The following is a 25,013-nucleotide window of genomic DNA, read 5'->3' on the forward strand; positions in this document are numbered from 1 at the left end:
TAAAAAAAAAAAATACAGTAATTAATATATATATATATATATATATATATATATATATATATATATATATATATATATATATATAAAAATCAATTAAAATGTTCCAAAAAACTGATTATAATCTACTTGTTAACAAAATACTCCAAGATTTTACTGCAACACAGCAGACTTGATACAAAGACATTTATTTCCATTTAGCTCACAAAGGGAATCTGTTTCAGGAAGTCATTTGAAAAGGGAGACTGCTCAGAACTGCTGTTACTACATTACTGACAACATCGAGCAATTAGACAGGAAACGTGTTGGTTCAGATCTAAAAAGGAACTACTCTCTGAATGTCAGGTTTGTGTGTTCCAATAAGATCCATTACACAGTTTGCCCATTGGCGGGTTTTGTTCTTTGTCTGCAACTGCAAAATGTCACAGCCGCAAGGTAAAAGACCACAAGAAAACTAATTTCAAAAAAATGGAAATAAAAAGGACAACAATGCATTAATGTGAGATGACAAATGAACGACGCTGGAAAGTTTTGCAACAGTCAGGGCGAATAAAACAAGGAAGCAAGAGTCAACAGAAATAACCAACAATTGAAATATGAAGAAATGTCAAAGTCAGATAAATGATATTAAACCACTAAAAAATGTAAACACACCACACTGAAATGGATTCAAAGCCACATGATGCAGTCGTAGCTTCAGCTAAATTTGTGCATTTAACTTCATTTAAAGAAGTGCGTAGTTGCCTATACTGAGCTTTGTAGGTGTGTTCCCATATAGTCCTGATCAAAAGTTTAAACCCACTTGAAAAAGGGCACCAAAAATAAATAAATAAATAAAAAAAATAAAATCATACTTTGCATGGTTGGATCTTAACAAGGTTCCAAAGTAGAGCTTCAACATGCAACAAGAAGAAGTGGGACTGAGACAAACTGAAAACAACACTTAAAATGAAACAAGCAGTTTCACAGCTGATCAAAAGTTTAAGACCACATGCCTTTAAAAGGTCAAATCTGTGCAAAAATGTGTCATTTTCTGTCAGGTAGTCACACTGTCATGATGTTCTGATGGCAAAGGGGAAAGGGTTGCTGAATGTGTGCCATCGCTGCTGAGGTGGGATGCAGTAAGACAGGTTTTTGGGATTTCTTAAATGATCCTGATGGTTATTAGGGGTGGGGAAAAAATGGATACTGTGTAGTATGGTGATATTTTGTTTGCTAATAATGTATCAATACAGGGACAGCAGAAATCGATATTTTGTTACAAAAAAGGTTTTTGTGCTCTGACTTCAGAGCATGTTGATCCTTTTTCTGAGCAAGAATCCTGACATTCCTTCACTGTCCAAATGTGTTTAACTTTTTTATGGCAGCAATAAACATGACAGTTTACTTATTTTAATTTAAGACATGTTTATTTTAATTAAGTTTAAAACTTTTTTATTTAATGTAAAATTATATTTTGTTTTAATTTACTTTCAAATTCTTCAGTTGCTGAAGGGGCTGCATAGTTTTCATAAACTGCATAGTTCAGAATAGCTATAATTGTACCAGATGGTTGATTCAGTTACGTTGGACTAGACTGTAATACAAACCGTTCAGTTTGTCAACAATAAAACTGAAATGAGAGAAAGACTGAGTGTGAGACTTTGATATTAGATAAAATGAATATTGATAAAGTTTACCTTTATGTACAGAATCTGAATATCGCAAAATATTTTAAATAATTGCAATAATATCGTATTGTGCATTAAGTATTGTGATAATATCGTATTGTGGGATCTATGGTGATTCCCACCTCTAATGGTTATGGAACAAAAAAGGTCAAGTGGAAGACCCCAAAAAATGTAACCAGCACTGCGCTGATGGTTCCAATTGGCCGTCCGTCAAGACACTAGACGATCGTTGACCCAAACTAAGGGTGTTACTGGTGTCGACTGCAGACCCATAACCATCAGATAGAATCTGAGACTGAAGAGCTTCAAAAACAAAGGCCTCGTCTCCTTGAACTCGAGTTTTTTTGCAGGTGTGGTCCTAAACTTTTAAGTGGTGTTAAATTTGGATCGGGACTGTATTTTTTTCCCAATAACTTATGTTGTGTACCATGTCACTGTACTTCTGCAGTGTGTGTTATAGGGCTGTGCGATATGACCAAAATCTCATATCCCAATATAAGACACCTATCATCCCGATAACGATATAAATCACAAAAATTTTACTTTTTCTGTAAATTCTGTGAATCTCGACTTGCATGAAGTGTGTTCAGCTGGGCGCTGTGTACCTGGAGTTGAGACTTTTAGCTTTACATTTTTAGACATAAGTTGTAACGGACGCCGTTTTCTTTGCGAGTATTGATTACACGGCGTGCTCTAGAAAGCCTGTCCTAATGTTTTTTAGCACCTAACGCCTCTTTTTTGCTTCTCATCCGTAAAATTCTGCATACTCGTTCACGATTTAGTTTATTTTGAAAAGTCTCAACAGGATCTTGAGCTTTATCTTGAAAGGTTAATTTGCAAAACAAACAAGCGGAAGGTGGAGCCACGCCATTGTTTTACCGTCGTGGTTGCTAACGACAACGCGTAAAAACAGTTGCGTGTCTGTCTGTAGTGTGGTCATATTAAATATAAGAGAGAACTTTAACAAATTAATATAGCCACTATAATGAGCATCAAAACGATGAAAAAATATTTCCGTAAACAGTTTATTTTGCGAAACAAACGATAGCGTAAAATAAAACGATAGATGTTTTTATAATATCATCCGATATATATCGTGATATTGAACAGCCCTAGTGTGGAATATAGTGCAAACATTAACTAAAGAAATGGCATTAAGTGCATTAAACTTGCAAATAAGCAGAGCTGACTTAAAACACAGGATAAACCACAAATTTCACATACTGTGCTGGATGAACTTTACTATTTAATTTAGTAACAGCTGTGTTAAAATAAGGAAGTTGCATTAACTCATCATCTTATTTTTGGTACAGTTCAAAAGTAAGAAAGGAGAAGCACAAACAAGATGAGACGTCAAAGAGATGAAACAGAGCAGACATGTCTTATCCTAAAGATAAGACAAAACAAATGTGAAACGTGAACACTCAAAGAAAAGATTAGAGACATGCAGGGAAAATGAAGAGAAGAAGAACAGCAAAAAAAAGAAGAACGGGAGGGAAGACGGGAGATAAAAGAAGACAGAAGACAAAAACAGCAGGTTTCAGTGTTTTGCGTGTTATCTATGAGTCAGTGTTCTGCCTGAATGAACTTCTCCAGCAGCTCGGAGGTAAGCGTGGGCGAGCATGTGTGAGACGGGTACAGCGAGGTAGGGATCACGATACCCTGACAAGGTGCAACGTATTGAAAAACAGATGAATGTGGATGCAAATATTGCTAAATGTAATCTTTTTCTTCCACTCCGGTGCGTGGCAACAGCCAAATCAATCATCACTTTGAAATTACAGCAGAGATTTTACACAAACATTACTTGGCAGTGAACATTTTGTACAGAAAAGTGTGAACGTTTCTTTTTTGTGTGTTTTCCCAAACAGGTTGCATAATTAAAGATGACATTTAAAATGACAACTTCAAATGTATATTTTAATCTGCTGCTTTGGAGTCTGGCTGTGTTGACCGCATTGGCTTCGGATACACGAAATAGCTTTTTTGGGGGGTTGGTTTACATTGGGCTTTGGTTTAAAGAGAGATTATGTTGTGCAAGTCAGTTTTTTGTTTTGTTTTTTTGTTTAAAGGTAAACAATAACCCTGAGAATCAAAGAACAAATGAGTAGCAAATAGCTTTCCTGTAGTTTAGGCTTGTTCATGAGTCTAGGATCATAACACTCGAGGCAGGGGTCAGATGGGTTTTGTGGGAAGTCTGTATAGATTTCCCACTGTGCTCAGAGTGCAGATTATTTTAAAAGTTACCTGTGCTGTCCTTGGTGCAGCTGGTTCCTACTGCAGAAGGACAAACCAATGTGGACAAATGTTCACCCTGCTAAGATGTCAAGTTCACACAATGTCTGGAATTAACTACTGTTTTCTCATTAGCTAAAAATAAGATGGATAATTTTTGTTTTAGTACTTGTGATGACATCTATAGACTTAAAATGAGATGAATAAATGTAAAAGAACAGCTCACACAACGTCCTGAATAAATGTGTTTATTAAAAAAGGTTTCCATGATTCCCATTTTGTCTTTTTGTGATTATTATTGTATTTTTATCATCATCATGATTATATAATGTGGCTTCAAAGTTAAGTAATTTCTTCTTATAAAAGACATACAAGATGAATACATAACTAATTCTTCTGCAGTGAAGATGCCACTTAAGACAGAACAACACCACATGCAAGTTTATCAGGCAATGCCTGGTTCCAGAGGATACATCCTGAGCTTTGTGCAGAAGCTTTGGTGTATAACAGTTTACTGGGAGCAGTGGTGCAGGTTTTCCACCTGTAGGTTCATGTTACTTATTTTGTAGAGCTGTTCATGGTCCCCAGGGGATGTACCCTATTCTCACTTATGGACTGCTATGAACATGTGCAGAGATGTTTCCGAAAGAATGATGGTTTAATTATTTATATAGCACATTTAATTACAACAGGAGCGTTGACCAAAGTGCTGTACAACAGCGGTCCCACACCCCCGGGCCTCGGACCGGTACCGGTCCGTGAGTAGTTTGGTACCGGGCTGCGAGAGTTGAGGCTCAGGTGTGAAATGTATAGTTTTCAGGGTTTTTATTGGTTTTCAGCGTTATTTTGTTATCGTTTTTATCGTTAACTCTGTTTTCCTGGGTCTTTTCACGTGTGTTATGAATAAATCTTCTTTTTTTCGGTACCGGTACTAGTTTTATTTTGTTGTATTTATCCGCGACACCTTAAAGGCCGGTCCGTGAAAATATTGTCGGGCATAAACCCGAAAAATATCCTAAACCTGAAGATCAACAAGCTATTATTGTCAGTTTGAATTCAATTTTACAATCAAATGCTAACATCAGTAGAAATTTACATGATTATAGACACAAAGGTGATTTTGCTCATCTGACTGCAGTGTTTTTATCAACTGCATGATAAATATGCTGTGTTCAGATGAGCAGAATCAACCTGGGATTTTCTCACCTGGATTACATCATAGGGACCTGACACCCCTTCTATGGGTTGAGCAAAAAACCTTTCTTCCTATTCATAATAAATGATCACCTCAAGCTGCCATGGTAACTGATGGCCTGCTGAACTGCTCGCATATATTCATGACTTCTTGTAACATTATTTGGCATTTAGAAATGAAGACATAAATGCACGAGCATGATAAATAATGTGGGAAACTAAAAAAAAATTTTTTAAAAAGTGCTCTTATTTTATAATCCACTTTGATGTGTTCTAGTTCAGAGCTACAACAGAAGTTCTCTCCTCCAGCTTGTTCTGATGAGTTTATCCATATCTCTCCATCCGCCATCTCATCCAAATTAAATTCCCCTTTCCCCCCCCATTATAATTATTTCCCATTTCATCACAGAGCGATGCATAAATTTGCACATCAACCTCTTGATAAACGCCCATGTCTGCTTTGCAGTGCAACTGAATTTATGTTCTTGTGCACTTTTGTTCGGTTGCCTGAGGACACCACTGTAATCATACCCCATCTATCCCAGTGTGCTGTCTCTGTAATAACTGATTCACTCAGTATGTGTTTTTTTTTGTGCCTGATAAACTGAAAAAAGAAACATCTGTGAATGTTACATTGCTTATTCAGTTTGGGAGGAGCAGTCTTTGCTGGTTTTGAGAAGCTTCGAGTCTCAGCTTTATTGAACTGCTGCCTGTACAAGCAAAATGTACAATACGAGGTCACCACAGTGCATTTCTCTTGTATATGGAACTTTAGACTGTGTCTCCCCAACACTACTTATTTAAGTGGTGTTTTTTTAAACACAATAAATTAACTGTGGAAATAGATTTTCTGCATTTTTACTGCACTGTAACAAACTGGTACAATTATAGGACATTTTCACAATAATAGCATTTTAACACATCTAAACACTGTAAATACTGATGCCTATGGAGAAATGTATATACAGCTACAGCTATACCGTAAACCATTCATTCTATATTGTATGACATTATTTTCTATATACTAAGGCTACGTTCACACTGCAGGCGGAAGCGCATCAAATCCGATTTTTTTTGACCCTATGCGACCCATATCCGATCATGGTGTGACAGTGTGAACGGCACAAATCCGATATTTTAAAATCCGATCTGGGTCACTTTCGTATGTGGCGCTGAATCCGATACATATCTGATGTTTTAGAAAGCGACTGCTGTTTGATGGTCATGTCGCATTAAATCCGTCTTTTACGTCACCGACACAAGACAGACGCCAATTATCAGCTCCGGAGAAGACATCGCGAACGCTTCCTGACCATCCAGTGTAGATGTCAGTGAAACTGTTGGGAAGACAACGCGAACATTTTATTTGTACTGTATAATCAGCAGATTCTGACAGAAATCTGCAACTATCCTTTGAAGCAGCGCTCCTCTAAAACAGCAATAAGGATCATTATTAGGTTATTTACATTATTATGTAATAACAAAATAACTTAAAGCAAAAATTGGGAAACGTGAAGTCCAAAGTCTTTATATTAAGGGCCATCAGTCAAACAATACTGTTGCTCTGGGTCTAAACAGAGCGCGTTGTGTGTGACGTCTTCTTTTGCGCATGCGGGCCGCTTTGAGCGTTCACACTAGAGCACGTTTGCTGTCGCATTTTATTTGTAGTGTGAACGAGCAGACAAAAAAAAAAAATCGGATTTGAGCATTAAGACCTGCAGTGTGAACGTAGCCTAAGACGTTGTTTATGTACATTACAGTACTTTGCTTGCCTCAAAAACTCACTTATGAAGTTATTAATTGCTTTAACCTACAAAAATCTAAAAGTTTACCGTTTGAATCCACACCTGTAAATTCCAGATGGTATTACAAAAATTCTTCAAAGTGTTTTTTTCTGTTTTTGGTATTCCTATGACATTATCCTCACTTCATCTCCCATTGGTTAAAATTCATGAACAATCCTGGATTGAACACAGTTGAGAACTGAAGATACAAAGATTGTATTTAATATTCCACAATTTGGTTGTACATGTACGATGACAATACAGAGTCTAGTCTAACTTCTTTCTTTTTTTAACAGTAAGAAATTATAAAAATACAACGTTACCAAATCATCAGAAATTATGCACATTTCCATTTACCCAGTTTCTTCCCTTCAATTTTATTTGAATATTTTATGATAATATGCTCAGAATAAAACCTCTTTAACATATTAGAGGGTAAATAAAGTCTGCTTTTTAATGTTGACACCTGGAAATGCCATATGGTACTGCAAAAACAACTGAACAGTGACCTTTGTGTGGTCATAGGCATGAGTCATCACAACAACCTTTGTAATACTCAGTTTCCTAATTCACACTCTAAAGCCACATTATTGTCACACTTCTAGGTCTCATCATTGATCGTCCTCTGGGCTTGATTTTATAATGACATTGATTTATTTCTCTTCAGATTACTTGTGGATATTCAAGTCTCTTTCAACTAAATACCACTAGGCATCAGAACCCATTAAGGTATTCCTGAAATGATCTATAGGTGTGAATGCTCAGCAGCCACAGTCAATTATTCTGTGCGGCTTTGTTCTTTGTGTTAGGAGGCAGGCTGTGCTTTGCAATCAGTCAATATACAGAAAAGTATGACTGACTGAGTCACTCAAAAAAAGAAAAGAAATAACCTACGATAAGCTTGTATTAGATTTCACAGTTCTTCCATAGCTGGAGTGAAGAAGTTCAAACCCTCAAATTAGAAGGAGCACAAAGAAAGAGTGGATTTTGAAACTTTACAACACCGCATGAGACAGATTTCATTTGTCAGTTTCTCCGAATCACAAAACAAAAACGTGTTTGTTTATTTGTCATCTAGAGGCAGAATTACAGTGGTGGACCAGCTGCAATAATAATGATTTGGAGTACTGACTGACCTGAATGTTTTAAAGCTTCAACCAAACCGGGACTCAAATATGTAAATTGATCTATTCTTTTCATAATACATGCATTACCACACAAATTCAAAACAGCTGATGAATTAAGAAACAATAATTTGGCATTATTCATTGGACATCTACATTATTTAGGATTCTCTGATGCTACCAAGACCCCCCCCCCCCCCCAACAGAAAACAACAAGTCACGTCAGGAATAACTTTTCAAACTTTTCAAAATTTTCAAAGATGCCCCAAACCAGAGTGCCACAGTTTGACAAATTACCAAAAAAAAAAAAAGACCTGTAAGTAACATGTCTTACACCTATGCATCCCAACAAAGCAGCCACAGTTTAACTATTAAAATATTGACAGTTATAGGACTACAATTTTGCAGAATAGTAAAAAGGTGTCCAGGGAACTTAGAACGAGACTAATCCAATTCAAATTACTACACCGAATTTACTGGTCGCCACACAGACTGTATAGGGCGAACCTCATACAGTCCCCTGAATGCTGGAGATGTCAGACTGGGGTAGGCACATTGACCCATAGGATTTGGAGCCGTCCTAAAACCCAAATCTTTTGGACTGAGATACATGACTTGATCAAATCAACCATACGATGGGATATTCCTTTTTCACCAAGGCTATTTGTTTTGGGGGACCCATCACTCCTATATGCTCCGCCTAAGGCTGCTGATACTCATTATCTCCCAGTGGAAGGCTCCTTCCACCCCACCTGTCTCTGTATGGCATATTCAACTAGGGAGACTCGCTGCACTAGAACAACTCTCATACAGGCTCCTGAATCAAGTGGAGAGTTTCCATCTGAAGAGGGATCCATATCTGTCCAGAATAAAACGAACAGACTAGAACTTAGAGTGGGATAGACATCGGAATTCTGACGAAGCACTCTCAGGGATGTCAGAGTGTGGCATGCAGTAAGACCCATATAGTCAAAGGCTGGCTGTTTTGGTTTCTTTTTTGTTTCTTTGTTGTTGTTGTTTTTTCTTCTTGTTTTTGTTTATCTCTTGCTTTGTTTGTCCCCCCTCATTTTGGTTTGGTATTCTCTTCCTTGTCCCTTCCCTGTCTTCCTTCTCTCATCCCAACCGGTCGCAGCAGATGGCCGCCCCTCCCTGAGCCTGGTTCTGCCGGAGGTTTCTTCCTGTTAAAAGGGAGTTTTTCCTTCCCACTGTCGCCAAAGTGCTGCTCATAGGGGGTCATATGATTGTTGGGTTTTTCTCTGTATCTATGAAGCGCCTTGAGGCGACTTTTGTTGTGATTTGGCGCGATATAAATAAAATTGAATTGAATTGAATTCTCTACTGTTCTGCTGCTATGCTGATGTTTTTTTATGTGATGTAATCTGTCTCTGCAGTGGACTGTAGTGTTCTAAAAGTACAATAAAATATTAATCACAAAAAAAATATTGACAGTTATAATCTTTTTTTTTTAAGCATCTCTTCCCAGTGCCTTTTTTCCTCAACTTTTATCATCCTTCTTTCCCACCTCCTTTTGCGGCCTTCTGTTACAAAGCAATAACCCTCACTCTCACTATAACCTGTCACAGTGCTTGTACTAATTTGACTTGTTTTTAAGTAGTAAGTATGTTTCCCATTTTTTAAAATAATGCATTAGAATAAAATAAATAAATAAATAAAAATCTCCCACCCAAAACTCCCCTCTTAGTATTTACAATAATGATGACTTCCACGTACAGCTCCAGCAACCGCTTCCCTTTTTGGTTGACCAAAGAAAGTGAAAATCTATAGCAACACATCAAACTTAAATAAACAATGTTATCTCCAAAAGATGCAAGAAAAGGATTTTCAGAGGAGGATTTAATCGGGTATATAACTTTAGAGCTACATAACTTTTCATCTGCATATTCATTAAACATGATGTTTTGTTCCAATAAGTCTTTTATTATCAAAAAATAAAACTTTTGAGCACAAGAACTGATTTGAAGCCGACACGCACATTACAAACTTGCAATTTATGTAAACTGGGAACAACAGTACTCTAATTTCACATTTAATTTAATCTATTTTAAGATTCTTACACTTTTAAATAACATCACAAGAAGTTAAATTAGTTTGAAATGAGCAGAAGTTCACAATCCACTTAAAACTTTCCTGAACCCAAAGAGAAAAGTTGTGTTGAGTCAATACAACACAAAGCTGAGCACAGCAAGCACTGAGACAAATATAAATCATCAGGTATCCTCTAAGTCAAACAGGAATAGTTGCATTAATTATGATATTAAAAGGAGAGAAGAGGCTGTTCCTGAAACGCCGCTCTGCAACAAGGCTATAATTACACAACATATAAACCTGGTACTAATTAGCACCTCAGAAAATATAACTGCACTGAGAAAAACATCTCATCAATTGTTTATCTTCCTCATGTCAGCAGCGAGGCACCAAAACAAAACAGCGCCAATTAATATAACAGGCCATCAGTAACTCTGCGGGCTAGCCTGCTGCCATGGAGCACGGAGATTGTTAATCCGCCTGAAAGAAAGTGACAGGGTTTGATAAAATGTGAGCGGTTACCTCTCTCCTTAACAACCGACAAGAGCAGTTCACCTCTGAAAGTCGAGTAAAAATCCTCCTTCATGCCAGTTTCTTCTTCTTCTTCTTTCTCCATAAATTATTTAATATCTAAGGAGCTGGAAAAGTGAACCTGAAATTATGCATCACACGGTGGCTTTGCAGCAGGCTTCGTGATTAATATCGTGTTCTCACCTCCATCGAGGCCTTGCTGATAACATTGCACTTGTCGCCCCGATTTATTATGTAAGGGTTCAAAGCTGTACATTAATTCCAGAGTTCAAACTGATTAAGCTGTCTGTGTGAGAATACCGGTTCACACCAGAAAGAGATTATTCTGCTGCTAACCTCGCTAACACTAGCCGGGCCACAAAACACCCTCATCATCAGCATCTGTTCAGAGACGGCTGCAGGCAGCAGCTCCGAACATATTAACAGTATAAATTCTTTTTATGCAGACAGGGAAGCTTGAGGCTTTGCTTTGAAAACTAACCCACAGTGTCGATTTTAGAAGGAAAAACCTAACAAAGGCTGCGAAAGCGTACACAAACAGCCATGACAAACATCTAGCATTAGCTGCTTAAGCTAAACATTTGTCCTGGCATTATTACAATGATACAAAAAAGCTCAGCTGATGTTACGAGCTCGCACATAGAGCTTGGTTAGGACTTGCATTTAATATAACCAAGTGTAATATTAGTTTGGGCCACCACCAAATTAGCTGAACCACACCAACTCCTCTAAGTTGCTGCACCACTGCAAGCCTCTTTGCAACCCAGCTGTCCCTTTTGCTGTTTCTGCCTTATTCAATATCATAGCTGTTCTAAGTGTTCTGTGTTGGGTTTTTGCTACAGCTGCCTGCGGAAAGTAACGAGGATAGGAAGTAGAGCAGGGCGATATGACCAAAAATATTTATATACATTTGAGAATTTGCAATAACGATATAACTGACGATATAATTGACACTAGACAAAATACTTTACAACTCCTCAACTTTATTAGGGAAAAAAAAACATCAATGTATTTTCACTTAAACAAGCAGCTGTTTTTTATATGCATTAAAGTTATAAAAATTAACAGTGCAAATGCAAATTCCTTGCTGACAGTTTAACCAAAAGGCATTTCCAGTAGAAATTGGCCGACATATCCTCAGCATAACCATGTATAATATCCACAAAACTTAAAAAGAGGTTATACACACACACACAATACAGTAATATTATGTTGAAGCACAGTACGTATCACTCCGCGAGGCTCCTGCCTACGTTAGCCGTAATGCTCCGACAATCCATCAAGCGGTGCGGCTTCGTAGCTTAGCAAAGTCGTACTGAAACATTTGACACATTTTCGAGCGCCGTGTACGACATAAAATCGTTTCGAGGTCAGTAAACACAACCAGAATTCATACATAAGGCACACGGGATTATAAGGGGCACTGTCGATTTTCAGAAAAATCAAAGGATTGATTTTAAGTGTGCCGTATTTTCCAAACAACACGGTAACAACAATGGCCCGCTAGCATGCTCTACCAAAAATAGTGCTTTGTTGTGTATCTGACGGACGAAAGCTGAACCAGTTCCACACCACTGAAGTTGCAGCATTTTTACAAACCAATCCGCTTTCGCTCTTCTCATTCTCCGTCGCCGCCATGTGCGTTTTACCCATATTCTAGCGCGATATTTCATTTTCTTATCGTTGCCCAACATTACCATTAACGGTATGAGATGGCCCAGCTTGATAGGAAGGACGTAGAAAACAGCCTTGACCCCAAGTATTACTACTGCAGATAGAAATAATATTCTTGGAATTATACTTAATACTTAATAATTATACTGAATGAGTTACAAATAAGATTGTTACCTACCTATACCTATATACTTTTACCTTTACTGACCATACTGGCAACAACCAACCAAATGCTCAGAAGTGAATTTAGGCAACAAGACTCTAGTCTTGTTAAGAAATGGCCGACAGGCCCAGTGAGATACATTTCTGAAATCCTGACTCACCACTATGAGTGAGAGTGTCTTCATTTCTCTCCCGGTCTGTTTATAATATACATACGCATGAGTGTCTTGAGATCACTTTCGGGCCTCCGCAGAAGCTGGCCGCCACGTTTACTTCTGAGCAGCAACAGTCAACATTACTAGCAAATGAATGATTCAGTGGTTTGTGTTTGTGCATGGAAGGGAGCAGGGGAGGACAGAACAGCAGAAATAGTTCACTTAAAGTTCAGTTATCTGCAGCGAGCCACACAGACTGTGTATGTACACGAACGCAGGTGTTTTCTCCTCAGTAGTGATGAGCGTGTGTGCGCTGCGTACCTTTGTCGCTGAAGTCGTCGACCAGGATGATCTCGGCTATGAGCTGTGGGGGAGAGCGATTCAGCACGCTGTGAACTGTCCTGAGCAGCGACGACCAGCCCTCGTTGTGGAACGGGATGATGATTGTGGTGTTGGGCAGCTTCTCTGCATACAGCTTGTGTTTACAGCTACACAAACACATAAATAAGAGGGGGAATAGACAAAAGGGAAATATGTAATAATATATTTTTAGCCAGTGTGAAGTATCTCATTAACTACTGGACAAAGTTTGATGACTTCGATGCCCAATTACTGTTAGTAATACTAACAACCACAAACAATCTCGACACACACTTCTTTCTAGGAAAAATCAATCCAAAGCTCAGTGGTATTCCGAAATCGGTTGTTGCTACTGCTGTTCCCGCCTTCTGCTTTCTGTGTAGTACATGCAAAGGGGTGGGGGTGAGGGGGCGATCCTAGACGGGAGCCTTGCCACCAAGTAAACACTGGGTGGTACCAGTAATGACAAACCAATCCAATGCCCAGTAGTACTCTGAAATCTCATCTAGAAAATGACAGACAATAGTGAAAAATATCTATAATCCAAGGTGTGATAACAAAGGCCTCCAACTCCATAAAGAATTATAGGCCTTTTCATTTGGCCCCAACAGAAATGGCAATTTTGGATTGCTCCCTGGAATTGGTCACTATTGGTCTGTTCTGATCAAAGTTTTCCCTATTGCAGTATTCTCATGGGTAATACATCTACAGGAGATAAATCTTGGGGAACGAGTAGTTGGTGAGCAACGACTGTGTTGGTGTAACCAGTAATCACCTGCGTTTTCCATCCACGTTGTGCCAAAACACTATGGTAGATACACACCATGGTTCAGTTTGTGAAAGCAGAACACTGCATTGACAGTCTGAACATCAAGTTTCACAGCAAAACCCTGTGAACGCTGGAAAAACAAACACGCTACTGGTCACCTGACCGTTGCTTTCAAGCTTGGATGCTGCGAGCTGAAAACTGCTGTTTGGTCTTGTTGGAGATCCAGCTCTCATCACCAGTGAAGGTCTTTGACTTGAAAAGGTCAGCTTAAAACAAATTAACAGTTTAAATACTTTCTGTGCACAAGTGCAAGTTGCAAGTCTACAATTCAAGTCTAAATTTTAGATATTTTACATTTTATAGACATAAATAACGATCTTTTAACAAATGTGTTCCCATGTGATGATGTAATCTTGTTTTCTAATTCAAACGTGACCCTGATGAAGACCACAAGCCGAAACGCGTTGGTCTATTATTAAAGTTGTTCATCTTCCCTCAAGTGTTGCTGGAGTTCCTGCTTTGTGAATTCTTTTATCCTCTCCATGCACCTCGGAAGCAGGTGAAGTTGTGCCAGAAAATCTTTTTGCTACAAGTGCAAGTTCGAAGCACACAATGACATGACCTTTGAGCACTGATTGGCCAAATTTAAATCAGGGACAGTTTTTGATTTTTGTGAAGACGACATTTTCAGATGTCTTATTCTGTTGAGCTACAGTCTAACATTCAAGGACATTCAATGAGCTGTTGTGTTACAAGAAGGGGAAGAAATCTTTATCTTTAGAAGTTATAAGGAGGAAGATTGCACATTTTTCCTAATTATCATCTGATTATTTTTAATGACCAAAAAAAAGTTGCAAAAATAGCTTTATTCCTTTTCAACCTGCTCGATGAAGTGTAACCTAAATAAATTGCAGATGGACTGGAGATATATAATGTAGCATACTAGTGTACTATAGTATTGTGTTAGCAACAGGCATGCCCACTCATTAGTTCAGTGGCAAGCGTTGTAAAATGTTTTATTCTTTTACCTTTAACTCTGCAAGTTCATCTGATTTTCTAAACAACTTTTTCTTCGGGTACATTGTACATGTAAGCCCTTCTCTTTGTAACAAAAGTTCATAGAGCCTCATCATCATGTCTGTTTGGCCTTTACCAAAATGCAGTTACCACATAGTTAGAATAATCCTCCATGTGTTTCTGTGCTGGGGTAATTATTTAAAATGCTAATGGAAAGCATGGTAGAAATTCTTCTGGAACCTGTGGAGCTGCCCTTTACTTTGCTGTACTGCTGTGCGCCCTCTACCAGCCCAACCTGAACAATGAGCTGCTCTTTTAATAAGATCTAATGAAGCATACCACCTGCTCGCTTGCCTCTCTAGACATTTGTCTCTTCTTTCTCTCGCTCTCTGAAAGATCAGGAGGAGAATCTACCGCGGCAGTAATTAAGTCTCTCAAGGCCGGTGTGGCTGCCTGAAACCCATCCTCTGTGTCTCTCCATCATGTCATTCAGGTAGTGAGCGAGAGCGAAATGGATATACGAATCCTGTTGAGAGGCCTGATGTGAATAGATTTGGCAAACAGCTGTCGGACACCCGTCACTCTCCTGCTACTTTGACCAGTAAAACAGATACACCTGCTGGCCTCCCCCATCCCCGTTAGCCCTGTGTGAAGCATCTGGGTCCTCGCGCTAGTTTCCCATAAGCCCAAGTGGCCTAGACAATAAAAATGTTCAGTCTTCAACAGAACTCTGTAGAGTCAGATTTTAACCATCGCCCGTTGGTGGTTCTGGCTAAGCAAAGATCCAGTTATGAACTCAAAGCTGTCATATATAATGAAAAACCTCTTCTAAAATAATGGTTGCGTAAGACATGTCCAACATGTTGAACCAGAAAAAGGCAAGAACAAGAACTCCAAGTTTTTCTATTAACTTATCATTGTGCCAGCGCCTATACCTTTACTGAATAAAAACTTTCCCTTAGCTCACTTTAGCAGAATCATTATGTTCTGAACCATTGCCAAATTCTTTTAGCATATTCAGAAAGCTCCCTTGATGCAATCAGGATAAAAATAACACCAAAGAGCTAAAGACGAATTTAAAGTAATCCCTGTGTCTATGCACAACACCTCAACCTTTAAAATCATCCTACCATTAGCAGGCCGGGCACACCTGAAGCTCTCGACTGGAAATTTCTCACTTATCTGCTCTTTCTGACATTTGATTCCACGCTTGCTTCACGATACTGCTGCCTGTGAGTTTGCAAAGTTTGAACTCTATTCCCTTGACAGCTATAACAAGCAAAGAGTTCTCTGTCCAATATAAACTTGATAAAGTGTGCCACCGTGATGCCGTACTGGTGGAAACTGGCTGTGTGATGGAAAATGCTTCATAAAGGTCACAGGATGTGGAGACTTTATAAATCTGAAGAAAAGGGGGGGGAAAAAAATCAGAAAGAACATAAATGCTGTCCTGGAGGGACCTTGAGAGGGAAAGCATTTAAAACTGCTTCCCACAAGAAAGTGACAGCAGGGTCAGAGAACAGCCCTGTCAGGTAGAGGGAAAGAGCTGAAGGCTGAACTGTGACGAATCGGGTCACCAGATCCAAAGCTGTTAAGCAGATGATATTTATAATGTTGTCGTTGTGTTTATTTTCAGTATTTTGTTCTTAAATGAGTCAGAGGAGAAGCTGGAAAGAACCCAGCACAGTACTGCAAACACGGGCCCACATGGCTCGTCGTGCTTCTACAGCATCTGTCTTTGAATACTCTGAATACTAAAAAATGCTCAGCTTAATGTGCACCTCGTCAACGCATCAAGTCCACGACACCGGGGCAGTAAACAAAGAAGCAAACATCTTGTCTCATCTTATTCATGAAGAGTAAAGCCAAGTAATAGTTAAGTTAAGTGCTAGCTGTTGCACTTGTTGTTTGTTCATGTTATTCTTCAACTGGTCTTTTCTAGTTTTAGGCATAAATTCTAGAACAAAAGCGTGCTGGGTCCGACTCCCAACTCTGGTCCCCAGCATGCTATATGTGCTGCAAAACAGCTCAATATTCTACAACGTCATTGTCCAAACTGAAGCACAGACTTTTTGGATGGACTGTACCACACAGCAGTTTTTATTTGTCAGATATTAAATGTGTTACATAAGGCAACAGCATTAGAAAAACAGTCACAAGGCCCAGTGAGCTGAAGTAAGGCCTAGTGGACTGCTAGCAGCCTACTTCGCACGAATCTGTCACTCAAAACAGGTAAAACCTTTAATAATGAACAGGCCTCGATAAAATTTAAAAAGATGCGTTATAAAAATCATACCTCCTATAAAGATGTTATGAAGATGTTGAACTAGCAACAGAGAAATAACCGCCTTTTGTACCAGGCTAGTAAGGCATTGATTTCTGCTATAAAGCTGCGGCATTTTCCATGGATGTTTACAGGAATAGACCTGCTTTTGGAGAGAGCCTCAAGTGGCCATTTCAGGAATTGCAGAATTTGGCTTTATTAGAAGTTTGAGCAAAGCTTTGCCTTTGGGATCATCTTCCATCTCGGAGTAATCAAACAAAGATGATAGAATTGATTAAAATGACCTCCAATCAATGAAGTTAACACATTACACTTCTTGCTCATAAAATCTGCCTTCTGAATGCTTCTACAAATTAACCCCTCCTTTAACTAGAAACATGAGAGCTGATTGGTGGCGTTTGCTATGCACATTCATGTTCTCACAGAACAAAATTGTTTTCACACCATTTTTATTCCACGAGCTTTCTGCAGACTCCAACAGTAAAGCCAGACATTTATTTAAACTCCAAAGGAGATAATCCCATTGGACTCTAATGGCCTCTTGGCCACAGATTAGCAAAATCATCAATATGTTATTCATTCCATCCCGTTCAATAACCATGCCAGGAAATGGGGGTCATAAAGGGTTTTTGAGTTTGTCTCGTTTATTAAGCTTCCCTGTTGCTTCACTGTGACCAAATAAAAAGAGCCAGACTTTCCACTTTCTCCATCCTCTGAACTCGTCCTCCTCCCAAGAAAATCCTGGTTGAAAAATATTCGCAGCCCCACAGACGGAAAGCTGCTCCCGTACAACTCGGCACACATGTTCTGTCACTTCATAACACCTTGCACACGGGGGGACATCAATGACACTGTTAATTACTATCAAGAACATGGTTTATAAGTACATGGGCGACACATGGTGCATTATCAGCTTCTGTGTGTAAAGCCAACTCTCTCCTGTTAATAGGCTGGTCGGGCTGATAATCGGAGCAATTGTTCGAAACGGTGCTCGTCGTAATGAGTTGGACCAAAGCCAGCCTGGATAATAAAGGTGCAAACATTGCCAAGTAGGTTTTGGTTAGGGCAGAATTGTCCTGGTGTCTAATAATGGCTTTTGCTTTACATCGAATGCCCTGTATTCGATGTAAATACAGGGCGAACTCCCAACTCTTGAGCCACGATCGCCCCATCGAAATCTGTATTTGCTTCACTTTGGACATTTTGCATTTTTTCTTGCAAAATCTTTTCTTTTGCATTTACTCTTTCAAGCCTTCATAGCAAATTTTGACCACACGCTAAACCCAAATGCACCTACTCTTTAAGTTCAACTAGTAGTGTTAATGTATTCACAAATTAAACTAATTTAAGCTTCTTGAGTTTCTGTAACAATTTTCTTTTATCATGTCTGCACATGTCAGGAGAGTTGGATGATGCCTGTATGAAACCGGTGGATTGCTGGGTTGATGAATACGTCCATTTCAACAGAGCTTTACAACATTTTTCCTCTTTTTTATTGCTGTGGAATTTCATCAGGTCTGAACTTTAGAGTCGATTCTTCTTTGTTCAAGTCACACAACTGGTCAGATGACGTTACGGACGGACATATCAAGGCTCTTTTTGGACATTCAAACTAAACCAAATGTAGCGTTTTAGCCTAAAGTTGTCTTCAGACACAGTTAATCATTGGTAGGAATTTGCCCTCCTTATCTGACCCAAACAGCCAATGTACCAACTATACGCTAGCTCTAAGCCAGAGGTGTCACACTTATTTTAGTTCATGGGCCACATACAGCCCGAATCGATCCCTGAGGTAGTAAAACCAAACTTCAACAGGAAGGAAGAAAAGAACAGAATAAAATGCCCTCTCTAAAGAACTACAAGTGCATCCTACAAATATGAAGAACAGAACAGCCTGATGTCTCTGTAAAATAAATGTAATTGCATCATAATGTCTCTACATTAATTACATTTACTTTCCTTACAATTGCATACCAGTTTAGCGGTTATTTGTATCCCTCTAATGTCAATCAGCAGTGTCCTTCACTCTCATCAGTAGTTGCTTGAATCACTCTGCCCAAGCTTAAAGTAGGCCCAAAGTTAAGTTAAGTTGTTTTTTGTTTCTTTTGGTTCTATGGCCTGTGGTCACCACATTGCTGCCAGCTTCCTGTGAGGACGTGTGGACTTTCCATACATCTTCACTCCTGTATAGTCATAGGCTACGTTCACTCTGCAGGTCTTGATGCTCAATTCCGATTTTTTTGATCAAATCCGATTTTTTTGTCTGCTCGTTCACACTACAAATAAAATGCGACAGCAAACGCGCTCTAGTGTGAACGCTCAAAGCGGCCCGCATGCGCAAAAGAAGACGTCACACACAACGCGCTCTGTTTAGACCCAGAGCAAACAGTATTGTTTGACTGATGGCCTTAATATAAAGACTTCGGACTTCACGTTTCCCAATTTTTGCTTTAAGTTATTTTGTTATTTACATAATAATGTAAATAACCTAATAATGATCCTTATTGCTGTTTTAGAGGAGCGGTGCTTCAAAGGATAGTTGCAGATTTCTGTCAGAATCTGCAGATTATACAGTACAAATAAAATGTTCACGTTTCTCCAACGTTGTCTTCCCAACAGTTTCACCTGATGGCCAGGAAGCGTTCGCGATGTCTTCTCCGACGCTGATAATTGCTGTCTGTCTCGTGTCAGTGACGTAAAAGACGGATTTAATGCGACATGACCATCAAACAGCAGCTTTCTAAAACATCGGATATGTATCGGATTCAGCACCACATACGAAAGTGACCCAGATCGGATTTGAAAATATCGGATTTGTGCCGTTCACACTGTCACAGCATGATCGGATATGGGTCGCACAGGGTCAAAAAAAATCGGATTTGATGCGCTTTCGCCTGCAGTGTGAACGTAGCCTTACTGTCTGAACAAAGCCACACTGGTAACAGCAATGCATTTCATTTTAAAAGATTTCACTGTAAGTTTCACTGTTTTTTCACAAAAACCAGCCTGCTGGCTACTCCCAAGGCCTCATGTTTGACATCCCTACTCTCAGCTAAACAGCAATGAACACACTGATTGTGTTTGTGCGAGTATGCCGGTGTTCTGTTCTGTAAACCACTGGAATACACAGTTTCATGCTTAAACCTAAACATTATGAACGCCTTTCCCGTCCTTTTCAAGGCAAAAAAAAGGAAACATTTCCACTGACCTTCACTATTAATTTGTGTAAATCAGCATCTTGTTGAGCAGAAAGCTTATCTGAATCACTGATTTCAAATATTAGCCTTGCACAACATGTATCTTACACAAAGAGCTGAGAGGCAGCAGGTTTTCAATCCAGCTAAAGGACTGCAGCAGGTGATTCATTTTTTTCCTCTCCGGTTGATGGAATGCCAATCTGTAAAATAACCTGCTGCAGTCTTCGGCTGGAATGAAAACCTGCAGACCCTTGGTCCTGTGTGGCCCATTTTTGCCTCTATGATGAAAGCGCTCGCACCAACAGAGATGTATTTTTTGTAGAAAATGGCAGTTTTGCCTGAGGCTACTGGCCACTTCGCTAGAAATTTTTAAGAAGTGTTTTCTCTTTTCCTTTTCATCTGGTGCCCACCTCACACTCAATAGAAATGACTGATATGGCAGATCGAGATGTGATAAAAATCCCCAACATAAGCCTGTTGGAACAGCACTGAACAACACTCAGTTATTCACTGACTCATGAAGTCTACCTCTGTAAAAACGCTACTGCTAATCAAACGGCAGCTTGTGTAGTAAAACTTTGAGTGTTTTACTACACGGGCCAGTAGTGTGCAGCCTCATATACAGAGACGCTAGAGACTCTGCAGATTTATCTTTAAACATATGAATAAGACTATAAAGTGACACGTTTTTTGGTGTTCTACCGAAAACACGCATAACTCACTTTGGATGGCGGATGTCAGGAACAGAGCGGTTCAGGGAGATGCGGTCGCTGACGTAAATGTTGAAGCCGTTTTCTCTGTAGGCTTGATCGACCCGGTCAGCATCAGTCAGGGGGAACGGCTTCCCCTGCTCACCGTTACCTACAAATGAACAACATTTCATCACAAAAACTTCCATCTATACAGACCAAAAGTGAGCAAGCAAATCTCACACTTCATTCTCTTCACAGAAATTCGACAAGAGGGGAGAAATTAAACAGTAAGTAAATTTGGGCTTTTAGTGACTGCATCACTACAGGAACACGAGAGCACGAGATAAAGAAAAGAACTTAATGAACTAGAATTACAGAATTATAATAACTGGAATTAAAATTATATTCACTGTGATACTAATTTACTCAAATGAATACTGTGTTTTATTTAAGAACACTTCAAATTAGCAATCGAGTCCATGAATACATCAGGAAATGTTAAGAGCAAAGAAGTCCGGGTCTGTTTTCTCACACACACACACACACACTTCCCTTTTGGACCCACAGGAGTCGCCCCCTTCTCACCTAGAAGCTACATCCATCCTAGAACACTCTCCACACCCACTTGTTAACTATAGCTGAAGTCAGGGATGCAACAATACCAATTTTTTCAAACCGATACGATACCAATACTTGGATCTGAGTACTTGCCGATACAGAGTACAAAAACCGATACTTCTACCACACACACACACACACACACAAATACAATGAATTGGAAGACAAGTTTTATTTTATTCTCTGCCGATAAAAAATAATATCTTAATAAAAATGACCACAAAAAAAATTTCAAGTGAAAAATAAGCACTTCTGTTAAATTATTGCAGAGTCTCCACATTGTAATTTTACAAAATATCACTGAACTATTGGCACTGTCTCGAGCTTTCAGAATAATAAATAAACACTTCTGTTTGGAATCAAATAAATACAAATTAGGTTTGAGAATAAAATAAACTTTTACATTTTTGCAGAGTGTCCATATTATAAACAAACAAACAAAACAACGCAGGTATTTGGCATTGGCGAACAAACTCCTCATCTGCCCGTGGATCATCAGTCCACTGTGCCGTTAAAGCAAGGACTGACATCGCGCACACACTGCTTGTCTTTACCTCTTCAGAAATTTTTGGCACCATTATCGCAATTTCATATCGCAGCTCGAGTATGCTGAGAAGACGGTGCAATCCTCCGTTTTCCACGACCGGCATTGGCTGGTCATCCAGAGCGATAAAATGAGTCAGAGCCTCTGTTATTTTAACTGCCCGTGGATTTTCTCTTGACATTTTTCATCGCTTTTCCAAAACCTGAGTTAAAGTTGGCTGTTCCACACTGCTGACATTTTGTTTAGCCTAGCTACAGCAGCCTCCAGTTTCTCTTTTTTATCTGGAGCTTCCAGTCTCACTCGCCTAACCCTGTTCCTGTTTAGCGCGGGATGTCCCCCTAGTGACCAATCTAAAAAACTACAACAGAAATGACAAGCCACCCTCTGATTAATGAAATAAGTTGGTATCGGTTCATGGTATCGGTTAACTTTTACGAGTATGAGTACACACACATTTTACAGTATCGGCCATCCCTAGCTGAAGTCAAAACGAATCTAAAATATATTAGTTTGTCTCTGGATATATAAATCGGAGATTACCGTTTGAGAACAAAACGACAAAAAAAAAAAAAGCCACACAGGATAATATTACATCGTCATATTTTGGGGATTCATTAAAAGAAGAAGTATGGTCCTGTGGAGAACAAAAAACAACTCTAATCATCTACAGACATGCATGTTTCATTAAGCAGAAATCACCCACTTTTCCCTCCTAAAGGAAAGAAGAGTGGAAAACAACTTTTAGCCTTTAACGGCTCATTTCAGGGGGTAAACCCATTTGGACTAATTTACACTCAGTGTGTAAAAGCTGTTTTCCCTGAACAGAAAATTAAACCCAATCAGTGATGATTGTAGAAGATATAAACAGTATTTATGGCACCAGTAATGCATCCAAAGCACAGATTTACACCCTTGCTGGATACCAAGAGAGCAACGCTCTGGATGTGTGTGTATGCAAATCCAAAAGCATCTTTCTTCATTAAGTTTCATTTTTGCAGAAGTTATAAAAAGAGATTTTGACAAACCAGATCGAGATGCGTCTCTTTTGATTGCTTCGTAGTCATGCCAGTCTTTTCGCCGCACACCGTTGCGTCCCAGCTGAGCGCCCTTCCCCGCACGATTCACTCCCTGATGGAAAAAACAGAATTGGACAGAGGGATGGTTATGAGCACCGTCATACACACACACACATCTGCATTTGCTCTGCTCTGATGGCTGGATTAACCAGTGAACAGTTTATTGGCTGACATGTGGACATACAGCACACATTTCCACAGATGTTCATATTTTGTACTCCAGTGTGTCTTACAACTGAACGGCAAAAGGATATTTTAAGTAGGGAAGAGCTTCCAGAACTTCCTGATTTATAACAATCATTCACAACCAATTTCAGCCTGAAGCTATTAAGCAAGCAATGTAAGAGAACTTCTAGCTTCAGTCACAACCAGCTGCTTCTTATGCACGCTTGCAAGTTGGTATCTTGGTTTAACTTTGCTCTTCAAGTTCCTCCTATTTTAGTAATTCTTTTGAAATAAGTGCCACATCGTAGACTAGAGGTGGGAATCACCATACATCCCACGATACGATATTATCACAATACTTACCGCACGATATGATATTATTGCAATTTTTTAAAAATATTTTGCGATATTCAGATTCTGTACATAAAGGTAAACTTTATCAATATTCATTTATCTAATATCAAAGTCTCACACTCAGTCTTTCTCTCATTTCAGTTTTATTGTTGACAAACTGAACGGTTTGTATTACAGTCTAGTCCAACTTAACTGAATCAACCATCTGGTACAATTATAGCTATTCTGAACTATGCAGTTTATGAAAACTATGCAGCCCCTTCAGCAACTGAAGAATTTGAAAGTAAATTAAAACAAAATATAATTTTACATTAAATAAAAAAGTTTTAAACTTAATTAAAATAAAACATGTCTTAAATTAAAATAAGTAAACTGTCATGTTTATTGCTGCCATAAAAAAGTTAAACACATTTGGACAGTGAAGGAATGTCAGGATTCTTGCTCAGAAAAAGGATCAACATGCTCTGAAGTCAGAGCACAAAAACCTTTTTGTAACAAAATATCGATTTCTGCTGTCCCTGTATCGATACATTATTAGCAAACAAAATATCACCATGCTACACAGTATCGATTTTTTCCCCCACCCCTATCGTAGACTGTGTATCAATGAAGTAAATGCTTAGGTGAAACGCATTAACTGACCCAGTAAGTAGTAGGACATGCCGAAAACACTTCACCAAGGAGGTGTCCAGGTGGCACCCAGGCCAGACACGCAAACCACATCAAATAGTTGCTGGCAGCCCAAAAGAAGTGCTTCTTTTCTGGGCCAAGCTTGTAATGCTGTGTAAATAACTCAGACAAAACCTCCACATCAGGATTGGTACAAGAAGGTGAATATGAAAAAAGGTGGAAGCAAAAAACTAAAACAAAAGAAATACAGAGTGATCCCATCTTTTCAAACTATTGCAGCACCTCCACCTCGCTGAGCTTCTGGACTGATATATATAAAAGAGACATGACTGTAGACTCATCTCTTCATTTCAGTAAAAGTCAGTTGAAACGTGCACGATCAGCAAAAAAATGGCGGCTTGCGACAGCAGATGTGATGTAAATTTGCCGTCAGCTTTCTCGTAAGGTGCCGTTTGCCCGGCATTAGGCGGCAGGCATGGGGACGCCCTAAGATGAATGTGGGAACAAGGATGAAAAGAGAGTTGTGACTGACTAACAGAAGAATAGCACGTCTCTAAAACATCTGCTAATGCAGTGATTGGGGATCAACTTGGATGTGCACCAAAAATAGCGTTTGCCAGCTGTTAGTAATGTGGAAGTGCAGTGAAAATTGGAGCTTGATTGAAGAGTAAAAACGGCAAAGTCACATAATCATCCACTATAGAGCGTCCAGTTGACTGAAGCTGAATCTCAAGT

The 25,013-nt window shown here is 39.1% G+C and overlaps 1 protein-coding gene and 1 long non-coding RNA gene across 3 annotated transcripts in view; both read right to left on the reverse strand.

Annotated features, from left to right (window-relative positions):
• galnt10 (UDP-N-acetyl-alpha-D-galactosamine:polypeptide N-acetylgalactosaminyltransferase 10 (GalNAc-T10)) overlaps positions 1-25,013 on the reverse strand; it is a 137,878-nt gene that overhangs the window by 71,176 nt on the left and 41,689 nt on the right. For both annotated transcript variants that reach the window (XM_085175783.1, XM_085175784.1), the window contains exons 2-4: positions 23,079-23,181; positions 20,922-21,060; positions 12,894-13,060 (exon numbers count right to left, since the gene is read on the reverse strand). In XM_085175783.1, the coding sequence (XP_085031909.1) occupies positions 12,894-13,060; positions 20,922-21,060; positions 23,079-23,181 (409 nt within the window). The remainder of the gene's footprint in view (positions 1-12,893; positions 13,061-20,921; positions 21,061-23,078; positions 23,182-25,013) is intronic.
• LOC146510469 (uncharacterized) lies at positions 87-12,887 on the reverse strand. Its single transcript, XR_014876582.1, has 3 exons — positions 9,344-12,887; positions 1,790-9,091; positions 87-1,100 (listed from the first exon to the last, which is right to left on the reverse strand). It is a non-coding gene; the product is annotated as an uncharacterized LOC146510469 (long non-coding RNA).

Source organism: Neolamprologus multifasciatus, chromosome 10 (assembly GCF_963576455.1).
Source record: "Neolamprologus multifasciatus chromosome 10, fNeoMul1.2, whole genome shotgun sequence".
Taxonomy (NCBI): Eukaryota; Metazoa; Chordata; class Actinopteri; order Cichliformes; family Cichlidae; genus Neolamprologus; species Neolamprologus multifasciatus.